Genomic DNA, 13,498 nt, shown 5'->3' on the forward strand with positions numbered 1-13,498 from the left:
GCTTCTGAAGACTGGCGCCAAGATCTTCCCAGCCACATTCAACTTTGGGAAGACTATACTGACTGCCAAAGCTGTTGTAGTTCAAATGTGAGTCCTTGCCCCATGCCCACCAGAGAGTCAAATAAGTGACATCGGGATTTCGAGAAGAGAAAGCATTTATTCAGCAAAGGATAGCTTTGGAAGACAGGAAGGCAGTCCTCAAGTCCATTTCCCTGAGTTGGAAGTGCTCAGGGTTTTTATGGGATTGAACAAAAAGGGAGGTGGGGTTGTGTCTCAGTTTGCCACAAGGCTGCCAATGCAAAGTACCAAAAATGAGTTGGCTTTTATAATGGGAATTTTATTTGGTGTAAAACCTTACAGTTCCAAGTCTGTGAAATGTCCACAACACGGCATCAGCAGAGATGCTTTCTTACCAAAATCAGCTCTGGGGATCCTGGCATCCTGCCCTGTGGCAAGGCAAGATGGCAGCTGATCTCTACCAAGGCCCTTGCCTTTCACTCAAGGCTCACAGTCTCCCTGAACCAGTTGTGTGTGATCAGAGTTGTCTCTTTCTGGGCCTCCTCTCTCAGCCTCAGCTGCTCTTCTATCTCCCTGAACCCAGCTGTGGGTGATCAGGCATATGGCTCCTCTTCTCAGCCTTGAGCTGCTCAATGGGCCCAGCCCCTTGGAGCTTCTTTCCATGCCTCTGTGCTCTGCTGATTCCAAACTCCAAACCCTCTCTCAGCCCGTTGGGCATTTGGGAATGACCCGAGAGATTATCCAGAAGCATAAGAAGAGAAGCAAGACTGTGTCTGAGGAGCTGGTGCAGCCAGAAGAGTTCAGCAAACACCAGCGGGTGGCCTCCCATGTGGGGTTGCACAGTGCTAGCATTCCAGGGATCCTCCTCCTGGACCTCTGCGTCTCCAACACCAACAAGATCCTCACCATTGGGGTAGATTGAAATGTCATCATCTTTGACAAAAGTTCTGAGCAAATCCTGGTCACTGTTAAAGGCCATACCAAGAAATACCAACACTGTGGTATTTCACCTTTCCCAAGACCTGGTGTTTTCATCTTCTCTAGATGCCATTATCAGGATTTGGTCAGTCCCAAATGCCTCTTATCTACAGGTTGTTGGGGTCCATGAAGGTGCTATGACAGGCCTCAGTCTCCATGCCACTGGTGACTATCTCCTGAGCTTCTCCAACCAGTACTAGGCCTTCTCTGACATCCAGGCAGGGCATGTGCTCACCAACATGCCTGCTGAGACCTCTGGCTTCCCTCACCTGTGCATAGTTCCACCCTGATGGATTCATTTTTAGAAGAAAACCATGGACTCTCAGATCAGGATCTGAACTTCAAGGAGTGCAACAATGTGGCCAACTTTCCAGACCACTCAGGTCCCATCACCATCATGACCCTCTCCAAGAACAGCTACTACCTGGCTACAGCAGCTGACAACTCCTCTGTCAATTCCTCTGTCACAAGCTCTGATATCTGCACAAGCTTAAGAATTTTAAGACATTGCAGCCGGATAACAGTTTTGAGGTGAAGTCACTCATCTTTGACCTGAGCAGTACCTACCTGGCCCTCTGGGGCATAGATATCCAGTTCTACATCTGCAAACAGTGAACAGAGATTCTTCAGTTTACAGAGCCTGACCATGGAGGTAGCCTTCGGGTATCATGCCAAGTTCATCGATTCAACTGGTATGGACAGGAGCCTTAAGTTCTACAGCCTGTAGGCCCTGCAACTTCTGAAAGATGCTGGGCCTCATCTCAGTACTTGGGTAGAGTTAGCTCTGCGGGACAGGAAGGTAGGGAGGAAGGGGAGAAAGACTTCAAGAGGGAGGGATATGTGCAGGTGGGACATTCGCATCATTCCACTCTGGTCTGAATGGTGTCCTGAGCATCACCATCTCCAGGTCCCACAGGGACTGGACATGGAGGGAGGAACTGACACCCTCTGCCAAGGGTCAGGGTCAGAGCCCGGCACCTCTCCCACATGCTGGTCTTGAGTGCTGGGGTGGGCCAATACACACCCACTTGGTTTCCATTCCTGTGAATGGGGAGAGGCTGAGCCATGGGAACAGTGAAGGGACAGGCACAAGAGCATGAACAGGGTTTTGTAAGGAGTGCTCTAAGTTCATTAAAAAAACAAAACAATTTAAAAAGGGAGCTGTGCCATTTTGATGCCACCATGAGAGAGAAGACTCAAGAACCGCCAGCTGCCAAAGCTGAGGCATGAAGTTCCCAAGAGGATGGACCCACTGAGCATTTCAAGGTTGAAGAGACAAGCCCTATGCCTGATTGCACACAACTGGGCTCAGGGAGATGGTGTGCTTTAGGGGAAGGCAGGGACCTCAGCAGAGATCAGCTGCCATTTTGCCTTGCCATGTGGCAGGACACCAGGATCACCAGGGGATGGTTTGGGTAAGAAAGCCTTTCCATCAGTGCCTTGATTTGGACATTTCATGGCCTCAGAACTGTAAGATTTTCCCCTAATAAAATTCCCATTATAAAAGCCAACCCATTTCTGGTACTTTGCATCAGCAAACTAAGGCTGGTTGTGATGACTGAGGGTAAGATAACAATGTAGTAGTAAGGAAACATGGCAGGCGAGCATCGTGCTGATTCATATGCTTCATGACTAGAAAGTGATATGTTGACAGAGATAGTTTAATCTCTGAGTATGCACAGATTGATGACAGGCTTAATACACTTGAAGGTTAAGGTTTAGGCTATTGTGCATGTCAGTCAGGCTCACTTTGATTAGAACTGCCTCGGTTAGTTCTGGGCTGATTCATGCTAAACATTGAGGGCTACATACAGTAGTATCAGACTTCAGGGTTGGAAAACAAGATAAGGGGATATATCTAGGGACCAGTTAAGAGTTGTTTCTTTACTGTTAAGTTACAAGGTAAAGATTATGCATTTTACAAAATATAGCATCAACATCAAGGAACAATACATTTGGGTTACAGTTCAGTGAGTCACAACAGTTACAGATATTTGCTTATGGCTATTTTTAAAATTTAATATATATCGGGGGGCAGATGTGGCTCAAGCAGTTGAATGCCTGCCTCCCGCATGGAAGGAAGGTCCCAGGTCTGGTTTCCGGCGCCTCTTAAAGAAGACAAACAACAAGCAGATATCAAGGAAAAAAGGGGAAAAAAAGCAAGCAGATAATGAGGGGGAAAAAATCAACAAGCAAGACAATGAGCGAAAAAACAAAACAAGCAGGGAGCAGATGTGGTTCAAGCAGCTGAGTCCAAAGTTTAATTCCTGGTGCCTCCAAAAGAAAAAACAGACAACCAACAGACATGAGCAAACAGATGAAGGAGCCATCTGGGGGCAGCGGGGAGTTTAACATATGTTAAGGTTATACTGCATATATGAGAGAGTTAGTAAGTGCCTAAAATACAATTAAGTGGGCTAAAACATATTTATGATATGTTACAAAGCTAAGTTAATAAAAGAAATGAGTCATTGTGCCCACAACTTTTTTCCTGCTGAATCTAAATAATAGTCCTCTTCTGTTTTTTGAGATGTTTATATTAAAAAGGGGCTTTGGTGGCAGACTTGGCCCAGTGATTAGGTCGTCTGTCTACCACATAGGAGGTCCGTGGTTCAAATCCCGGGCCTCCTTGACCCGTGTGGAGCTGGCCCATGCGCAGTGCTGATGCACGCGAGGAGTGCCGTGCCACACAGGGGTGTCCCCCACGTAGGGGAGCCCCACGCGCAAGGAGTGCGCCCCATAAGGAAAGCTGCCCAGTGCAAAAGAAAGTGCAGCCTGCCCAAGAATCGTCCCGCACACACGGAGAGCTGACACAGCAAAAAGAAACACAGATTCCCGTGCCACTGACAACAACAGAAGCTGACAAAGAACAAGACTCAGCAAATAAACACAGAGAACATAAAATCGGTGGGAGTAGGGGGGAGAGAAATAAATAAAATAAATCTTTTTAAAAGGCGGGGGGGCTTTATTTGAAAAGCCAGTAAGAATGAGTTTAAAAATAAAAAATAAAAAAGAGCCAGCATGAGGTTTTCCTCTGTCCTTAAATCTAATTCAGGGGTTTCTTACAAAGAAGGGCATACTTGAGTTCTGGGAGATATGATACTTGAAATTCCTAACCCAGAATGCCTGAGGTGGAATTCACCAGAACAATAGGTATTCTTATTTCTCAGTTCCTAAGCCATTGGTCGAAAGAATGCAAAGAGGGAAGTGGATTTGCCTCAAGTGATGGGGCAGCCGCCTGCCACATGGGAGGTCCAGGGTTCAACCCCGGGCCTCCTGACTCGTGTGGTGACCTGGCCCACACGCAGTGCCATACGCGCAAGGAGTGCCGTGCCAAGCAGGGGTGGCCCCACATAGTGGAGCCCCACGTGCAAGGAGTACATCCCGTACAGAGAGCCGCCCAGCTGAAAAAAGTGCAGCCTGCCCAGGAGTGGTGACACGCACATGGAGAGCTGACGCAGAAAGATGACGCAACAAAAAGAGACAGGTTCCCAGTGCTGTTGACAACTAGCAAACCCAGAAGAACACACAGCAAATGGACACAGAGAGCAGACAACTGGGGGGAGGGGAGAGAAATAAATCTTAAAAAAGAATGCAAAGAAACCTGGAGCCAGAAATGGATGCGATTTATTTTCCTGACCTCTTTCTTAGCACTCTAGGTTTTCTCTCCCAGTGTCCAGGGTTGGGAGCTGAGTCTGGGGTTCCACACTGGCGAGCTCTCATTTATAGAACAAGAGCACAGCTGCCTCGGTTATCTCCCGGCTGGAGCTGTAACCACTGTGAGTTCCGTATCCATTCCAGTCATAGGAGGAGAAGTCCCCACACTGCACAGGATTGCCCTCTGCGAAGAATCCTCCTCCACCAATGCAGTGCTGACAGGGAGGAAGGAGAAGAGGCACAATGGGAGGTATGGAGGTGGTACAATGACCCCTTAATACCCTAATCCTCTGGAATCTTTGGTCCTCATCCTGCTTGGCTTTGCCAAATCCTTTGACCATATTGACCATTCCATCCCATAAGTCTTTTCCTCCAGGGCATTCGGAAATAATGCGCTCTCTCTTGACTTCCTTTTCACTTTTCTTAGCTTTCATTCTCAGGCCCCTCAGCTGGCTACTCCTGTGCTCATCTCCTCAAGGCTCAGTCCACTCTGCCTGTTGTGACTCATGTTCTCCCACGACTACCAGCAGTACATACTGGTGACTCCCAAAGCTCTGACTCCAGCCCAGATGTTTCCAATGCTTGGTACTTCCGTATCCAACTGCCACCTGAGTATTTCCACCTAAATATCTCTCAAGTATCTCAACTCCACTTGAGAAAACAAAACGAATTACCTCTTATTAACCCCAGACCTGTTCCGCATCCTGTCACCTGTCTTGATTAATTGCAAGCAACCTGTCACCCCCAAATAAAACCTTAAAATCCCTGTAGTCTTCCTCACTTCCCACAGTCCTCTGGTCATCGAGAGCTATTGATCCATCATCTCTGCATCTCTGGTTTCCACCCAGGCTCATCCATCCTTACCAGGAACACCCTGGTGCAGGTCCTTAGTATTTCATACCTGGACCTTCCCACCTGCCTCATAACTGGTCACCTTGCCCATGATTTCCCTGCTTCTGAATTCATGTTCTGCACACTGCTACCACAGTGACCTTTGTAAAACCAAAGCTGGTAAGGCCATTCCTCTGCTCAAACTTCTCTAACCATTTCCATCTTTCACAGCATAAACCCCAAATACTTAACATAATGTAAAAAAAAAAAAAAAAGTCTCTCCTGGACCCTGCCCTTATTTCCAGCATCAGCTCCACCCTTTTCCCTTGGGCACCAAAATTACAAACCAGCTTGCTGCTTCCTCAACACACCATGCTCTCTCTGACACCAGTGATTTTGAACATGGTACTAATTTGTGCTGAAAATGCACTACCCTTCCAGGCACTACCTTTGAACTCTATGTATCTTTAAGATTCAGCACAAATGTCACCTTTCTGGAAAATCGACTGTATGCCACTAGCAGAGACAGCAGCTCCTCTGTGGGTCCCCAGAGCACCCTCTTTCTATTCTATTATACTTCACACCACATGGGATTGCAATTATGCATTTATAACTCTGTCCCACTCAATACGAGCTCTTTAAGGAAAGAGAATATGCCGTCTTTGATCTCTAACTCCTAACACGCAGCAAGTGTTCTATGCTTGTATTTTTAAAGGAAAGAATGCATGCTTTCTTAAATGCAAACATGCATTAACAGACACTGTAAGGGGCCATGAAAGCCAGTGTAGGAATAGTTGTCTGCACACCCATACCCCTAATATTCTCTGTATCCAAATGTCGGGGTCGTTCCATGAGAACAAAGCAGCCTAATTGTGGCTGCAAGTGGACAAACTGAAGGCTGAGGGGAACAAAACAGATGAGGCTGTGACTTCAAGGTCACTTTCAGGAACCAAACACCCATCTCTCAGGTGGTTTTGTGAGGGACGGGGTCCTAGTGAATGCCCTTGTTCCCAATGGCTCTGACACCATCTCAACCTGCCTCCAGCTAGAAGACATCCCTCAGAGACAGGCTCTAGTCACCACAGCTATAGTGCTCTCTCCTACAATCCTGGAAAAAACAACCAAAACATAATGCTTCTAGAAGCTAATAGTAATGTTGGAGAACATCTTCATACCTCAAGACAGGGAAATACTTCTTACACAATATAGCACTAACCATAAATGAAAACATTGCTAAGCTGCACAGAACCAAAACAAATTCTGTCCAGAAGACACTATCAAGAGAGTAAAAATGGCACACGCACACATGCACACAGCCTCCTTGCTCCCCCTAGACTCACATGCTCAGTGTTGCAGCCAGTAACCTTCATCCCAGGACAAAGGGCGTTGGCTGCTCTCTCATTGTTAAACACCCTGAATTGGATGAATCCTGCATCAAATTCACCTAGAAAAGAAGAGGAAGAGAAAGGGCCAGAATAGTCAAGGAAATTAGAAAAAACCTCCCCTTGGCCAGCCTAGGGACTCCCTATGCCAAAATGTCAGGCTACAGCACCCCAGGCTGTGTGGGGACCCCCTCTGTGGCCACTGGCTGGGCCATCCTGGACCCAAACATGGCCGAGACGGAACTTCCCCACCTCCAGAAAACAGGCCAAAGTTTGGGCTACAAAGAGGACCCTTGCATGCCTAAGGCTCATAGGAGAAATCAGACTCTAAGAAAGATCACCAAGAAGACCTCAAAAGGTACAGCAGGGATTGGGGAACTATTGTGATTAGTAAGGGAAGAAATTGTAGTAGTGAAGTGGAGAGGGTGGCCACGGTGGCTGCTGATGGTAGGGAGACGGAAGAAGAGATATGGTGTGGGGGCATTTTCAGGAGTTGGAGTTGTCCTGGGTGGTGTTGCAGGGACAGATGCTGGACATTCTATGTCCTGTCATGGCCCACTGGGTGGACTGGGGCAGAGCGTGGACTACAATGTGGACCACTGTCCATGGGGTGCAGCAGTGCTCCACATGTATTCACCAGGTGCCGTGAATGTGCTGCAATGATGGAAGAGGTTGTTGATTTGGGAGGGGTGGGTGGGTGGGGTGGGGGGTATATGGGAACCTCATATTTTTTGAATGTAACATTTAAAAGAAAATAAAGGATAAATAAATAAATATATATTTTTTTTAAAGGTACAACAGGGATAAGAAATTTTCAGAAGTGGCCATATGTTTCTGTTTACATACTTCTCATCCAATTAAAAGTTTGTTTTTTTGTTTCACCTACAATCACCTCCTTTCATCAAAATACCAAATAACAAATACTTAATTCCTGTGACTTTATTACACTGAAATATTTCATCTCTTTTTAAGATAATTAATAGCTAACCTTCACAATAAAAATAAATTTTCTCACCATTTTCCTAGTTGTTCCTTCTTGTAAATATTAGCCGCCCTTGTCCTTAACTAACACAGGAGACAGTGCAGGGAGTTGGTTAAGAGTCCAGGCTCTGCGCTGAGACCCCTGGGCGTATGTCCTGGCTTTGCTGCTTTCTCGTCCTGTGACTATCGGCAAGTCCCTTAACCTCTCCTGCCTCAGTCTCCCCATCTGTAAAGTCACAGCTTTCTCATGATCAAATGACACAAAACAATGTCAAGCTCCTAGAAAAGAGCTCAGACCATTTCGGGTGTTCAGTAAATGTTACAATTATTTCTGTGGGTATTTACTACCTCTCTCCAAGAGTGCAGGGAAGGATTGGCGACAGGGCTTAGGGAGCAAACACTCACTCCGACCACTTGGCGAGTAATAAGATGCCGCTTTCTGGGCATCACCAAAGTCATAGACCACAGGTACCGCCGGGCCGTTGTCAGTCGAGCACGACCCCAATCCGTATTTCACTGGGTATTTCTGCAAGGACCCAAAATAGAGGTTATGTGAGGATGGCCAAGATGCTCCCATGATCAGAGATTGGGGGACAGGGGGCGGACATCCCTTTAACTTAGACTGCCATTACTTGGAAACCAATCTTAATAAGATTGACCCGCTTTTCCCCGCGGCTCTGCCTCTCCAGCAGCCCCAAGCCCTTCGTCCCTCTCCCTCTCTTCTCTCCTCTCCTCCTCTCTCATAGGCCTCTTCCCCTGCCTGCCTCAGGGATTCTGAGAGAGGCAGGACACAATTCACTGTGAGCCAGAGGCAGGAAAATCAGCTATGCCCAGGTAGGGAGACGAGACTATGGAAAGCAGACTCACCCCCACCCCAGACATTGTACTCTCCATGCACCAGGGAAAGCGCCCCAGCCGGCAGCCCTGTATACCTGGTACAGGCCGAAGAGGTTATGCCCCTGATTCTGGAAGAAGCCAGTGTTGGTGTGGTACCTCAGCAGGGAGCTGTTCCTCCAAAGCTGCAGCGGGGACTTGTTGGGCACATGCCAGATGCCCAGGTCCAGGGCCTGGATGTCATAGTAGCCAGGGTTCTGGAGAGTGGCAGACACCAAGCCCAATGGAGCCGAGAGCAGCACTCAGGCACCCCCTGCCTGCTGAGGGTGATTTCCCACCACCTACACCCAGGTCCATACAAGACTGTTTGGAAGAAGTTGTGACTCAACGACATGTAAGTACATCTGTCCTCTTCTTCATTCCTATCTCTACAGGCCCATCTTCCAATCCACCTGTGACAGTCTGAATTGGGACAATCCCAAAAAGGAAAAGATTACGTTTGAACCCGTCCATTCCGGTGGGTGTGAGACCCATTGGACTGGATCACGTCGGTGGGCTTTGATTCCTTTTGAGTCTCTGGCCTCTTGCTGGCCTGATATAAAGGGAGACACAGAGAGATGGACAGACACAGGAAAAGGAAGCCACCATGCTTGATCCTGCCATGTAAGAGAGGGGACTAAAGGATCACTTAAGTACGAAGCCCCAGGAGGTCGGGTCCATGAAAAGCTCAAGAAGAGATGGTGAGGAAGCAGACTTGGCCCAGTGGATAGGGCGTCCATCTATCACACGGGAGGTCCCCAGGCCTCCTTGACCTGTGTGGAGCTGGCCCATGCTCAGGCTTATGCACGCAAGTGGTGCCCTGCCAATCAGGGGCGTCCCCTCGTGAAGGGGAGCCCCACGAGCAAGGAGTGCATCCCATAAGGAGAGCTGCCCAGGGCGAAAGAAAGTGCAGCCTGCCCAGGAATGGCGCCGCACACACGAAGAGCTGACACACAAGATGACGCAACAAAAAGAAAAACACATTCCCATGCCGCTAACAACAGCAGAAGCAGACAAAGAGGAACACGCAGCAAATGGACACAGAGAAGAGACAACTGGGAGGAGGGGGGGAAGGGAGAGACATATATACATACATACATACATACATACATACATAAATCTTTTTTAAAAATTAAAAAAAAAGAGGAGATGATGAGCTGAAACCTTGGCAGAGATCAGCAGCCCATCTTGCTTCACCCTGGGGCTACGTTGCAGGAACAAGAGCAGCGACTCTGGTGAGAAATCACCTCTTATGGTGCCTTGAGTTGGACTTTTCATGGCCTTGGAACTTGCCTGAGCTTTTAACAGGCAAATAAATTCTCTTTATAAAAGTCAACACATTTCTGATGCTTTGCATCAGCAGCCCTGTGGCAAGATAAAACACCTCCCTTCTGCAGGCTGTGATCCAGTCGCATGCAAATCCTGAATATTTCCCAAGTGGAAGGTAAGTGGCACCAACCTTGTAGTCATCGCTTGTGGCCCCCTCTGCAGCCCCGAAGGTATTGTAATTGGCCCAGTTGCCATCCCCCTCTGGGTAGTCTTCTCTGTTGCCCTGCTGACTGGACCAGCGATCACCCACCGTGCACTTCCCATACATGTTGTTCTCGTGCACACTGGCCACCAGGGTCCAGCCGCCACCATCAGTGGTCATGTCACAGAAGGTCTGGTACGTGACGCCATTCTCGTTGTGGAGGAGATACAGGCCATCTGCAGGGGAACCCAGCCCAGACTCCCCTGTCTGAGGGCACTTGGCCCATCTCAGGCCCCAGGGTCAGAGAAAAGGGTCTGGGAAGCCGAGAGGATGTCCTGAAGACCCCTACATACTCCCACCTGGTGGGAAGCAATTCTCCATGGATCTCACATGTCTGCTCACCTCATGCCTTTTGTTCCACATTATCCTTTCAAAAATGTTTGTATAGTGAAGAGCCTTGAAAAAGAGAGACTGGGTTTCCCTCTGGATAGGGACCCCCCCACCCCCGGCCAGAAGAGACCAGAAATCACCACCCAGCCACATCTCAAGTCTCCAGCATGGGGCAGCCTCTGCGCACCTCGGAGGAAAGGGCAGGCATGCTTACCGCCCGTTAGAAAAGCTTCCGTTTACACCAGCCTTTGCTATACACAACCCTGTGGAGAATGGCTCCACCACGGCACCATGTGCCAACTGCTTGGGACACATGGGCAAGACTTAACCATAGCTGACCTAAGCCTTAAAAGAATGCCCGTGACCCCGAGCTGCTACAAGATCACATCTCACACACCTTCCTATCTTCCAGGGAGGTTGTCATGAGCGTTCTCATTGCCTCCAAGGATCCGAAGAGTTATGAGACTTTGGGCCTTGCCCCAGCCCTGGAGTCCACCTGCAGGTTATAAAACTGCTTACCTGCAGAATGGACCGGCTCCTCAGCAACAAAGCACCCCACTACCTGGATTCCCTTGTCATCTGGCCCCTTTTGTTCTGTGTCATCCTCTCGGACATGGGACGTGGGAAGCTGGCACTAAGCTCATCTTGATTTAGCTGTCTATGTAATCAGTAATAAACTCTCTGAATCTAAAAAAGACTTGATGTCTCCTTACCAGTTGGATTTGGTAGCCTGCCTGACAAATCCACTAACATGCAGATGTCACCTGGCCCCCTTCACATCACCTTGTAGGAACTGGGACTCTGGGAGCTGGCACTCTGGCTACTGCTATTGCTGTGAGCAATAAAGTTCTTCGTCTCCGACCGAGGAGTCTCACGTCTTCTGCCAGCATCCAGGAACCGGTGGCAGGCTAACTCATTAGCTTCTAAGGAGGGTAGAATCTCAGACCCTTCACAGTTCTTGACTCCACCCTAACCATCACCAGAAACACTGCATTTTCCCTGTGTTCAGAAAATCATGTCTGCTGCGACTAGAGTGGGACACAAAATCCTCACAAATCCCAGGGAAACCTCCTTGAGTGGGAGCTCGGGGAGGGGGGGCAGAGCAGACACAACCATGGGTCCATGTCTCCTGGTTTCCATAACTAGGGTCAGCTGAGCTAAAAAGCAGCTTCAAGAAAGACACGCCAGGTTGATTCATCACTTACCATCTGCATTGGGGGAACTCTCCTTGATTTCTTTGCAGCTTCTGGGCATGAGTGGAACAGAAGAAGCACAGTCGTTGTGCTCCTGGAGTATCTCCAGAGAACGGACTGCGGCTGGGAGACACGAGAATATGTCTCATGAAGAGTGTGCAGCTGCTGAGACCATCGTTCCTGGCCCCCGCATCAGTTCATCACTGTTACGCTGTGAGGTCCCAAGACGCAGGGATTCTCTCTCTGAGACATGTGACCCCATCTCTAACCCAGGCTTAACACCTGAGTGCTTCCGCTCAACTACCTGGAATCAAATCCCTACCAGTGAACTCCTCGAGCCCAGGCGTTCAAGGGAGTTTGACATATTCCTTCAAGAGGACTCAAGGGGACATCCCAGGCCACCCTTGAGGGCTGAGCTTCCTTGGGCAGGCACATAACGTCTCGGATCCTCCCTTTCTCCATCTTTACAACGTCACTGGTAAATTGTTCGTGCCCGTAGAGAGCCAATGAGATGATATACGTGGAGGTGCTTTTTCATCCAGTAATTAAATAACGCTGAAAAGCAGCATGATTACGCGAAGCATAGGAATGGAGTTAGGAGGACGGGGACTAGAGGAGGATGTTCCCTCGACGCGGCACTGACCACGCAGCGCCCAGCAGACCCCGAGGCCAAGGTCGCAGGGGCAGGAGTGGCTGGGAGGAGACGCAGACCCCACCATCCACCCCCGAGCCCCGTCGCAACCACACAGAGCCACAGAGCAGCGCCGGGGCTTGCCTCCGCCACCTCCCGCACTGCTTCAGCCCAGACCCAGGAGAGGCCGGACACCGCAGCACGCAGTCCGCATCTCAAGTCTGCAGCAAAGCGCGGTCTCTGTTCATCTCAGCGACTCCCCCTCTGGCCCAGGAGCTCGGACCAACCCAGCCCAGCTCTATTCCTTCCACTCCAAGAACAGCAGGTGACAGGAGGGGATGCCTGTGAGTGACTTACCTGCACTCCGCCCTCTGGTGGCCACAGAGAGGAACAGCAGGAACCAGACTATGGCCATTGTCCCCTAAGGAGAAACAAGAGACGCAAGGTCACTGGCTGAACTGTATCTCACTTCCTACACTTTCCGAGTCAGGAAACCCCAAATGGAAAGCCATGGGATTGTGCAAGTTCTGGAATCTTCCAGCATAGCCCTGAGCCCTGTCTGGCCCTATAACACCCAAGGGGCCAAGGACTCCTTTCCCTGAAATTCTCAACCCCGTGACCAGCCCTGAGCTGACATCAGGGTCCCAAACACAAGGACCCTATCTCAGACTCAGAAACACCTTCGTCACCTGCACACAGAGCGCCCTCGTCTCCTCACAGATCCACGGGCGGAGGGATTCCTGAGGGCTGGGACTCAGCGCTCCCTCTGCAGAGCTCCTGGTGTGGGGTAGAGGCTGAGCCCTCCCTGGGAAAGCCAAGCCCAGCAAGCCCCGCCCCGCAGAGCCCCGCCCGCCCCAGGCTGGGGTGCAGTGAGCAGGGGCCGTGAGTGGCCCCAGGAGCCTGGGGCTCCTGCCAGATCACACAGGTGACACTCACCGCCCAAGGGACGCGGAGATATGGCCTTGTCAGGACGCGCGTCCCGCACAAACACGAGACAGTGTTACATCACATGACCAAACTCCCCTGACAGGACCTATCTTATTGTCTAGTCCAACCCAGCTCCCTGAATCCCACCGCCCCACACGCTCCCCCT

At 49.7% G+C, this 13,498-nt stretch overlaps 1 protein-coding gene and 1 pseudogene across 2 annotated transcripts in view; one reads left to right on the forward strand and one right to left on the reverse strand.

Moving 5' to 3' along the window:
• The window catches only part of LOC101428943 (intelectin-2), a 399,980-nt gene extending 386,764 nt beyond the window's left edge, over nucleotides 1–13,216 (reverse strand). The window contains exons 1-8 of one of the 2 annotated variants that reach the window (XM_004448386.3): nucleotides 13,095–13,216; nucleotides 12,763–12,826; nucleotides 11,787–11,897; nucleotides 10,180–10,427; nucleotides 8,780–8,938; nucleotides 8,253–8,373; nucleotides 6,825–6,928; nucleotides 4,606–4,868 (exon numbers count right to left, since the gene is read on the reverse strand). In XM_004448386.3, the coding sequence (XP_004448443.1) occupies nucleotides 4,716–4,868; nucleotides 6,825–6,928; nucleotides 8,253–8,373; nucleotides 8,780–8,938; nucleotides 10,180–10,427; nucleotides 11,787–11,897; nucleotides 12,763–12,820 (954 nt within the window). In that variant the 5' untranslated portion in view covers nucleotides 12,821–12,826; nucleotides 13,095–13,216 and the 3' untranslated portion in view covers nucleotides 4,606–4,715. Of the gene's footprint in view, nucleotides 1–4,605; nucleotides 4,869–6,824; nucleotides 6,929–8,252; nucleotides 8,374–8,779; nucleotides 8,939–10,179; nucleotides 10,428–11,786; nucleotides 11,898–12,762; nucleotides 12,827–13,094 lie in introns of those variants that run through there. The other variant, XM_071207525.1, reaches the window with a different exon arrangement.
• On the forward strand, nucleotides 743–1,723 carry LOC101417342 (pre-mRNA-processing factor 19 pseudogene; annotated as a pseudogene).
• Nucleotides 13,217–13,498: the final 282 nt, after the last annotated feature.

This window comes from Dasypus novemcinctus, chromosome 13 (genome assembly GCF_030445035.2).
Source record: "Dasypus novemcinctus isolate mDasNov1 chromosome 13, mDasNov1.1.hap2, whole genome shotgun sequence".
NCBI lineage: Eukaryota > Metazoa > Chordata > Mammalia > Cingulata > Dasypodidae > Dasypus > Dasypus novemcinctus.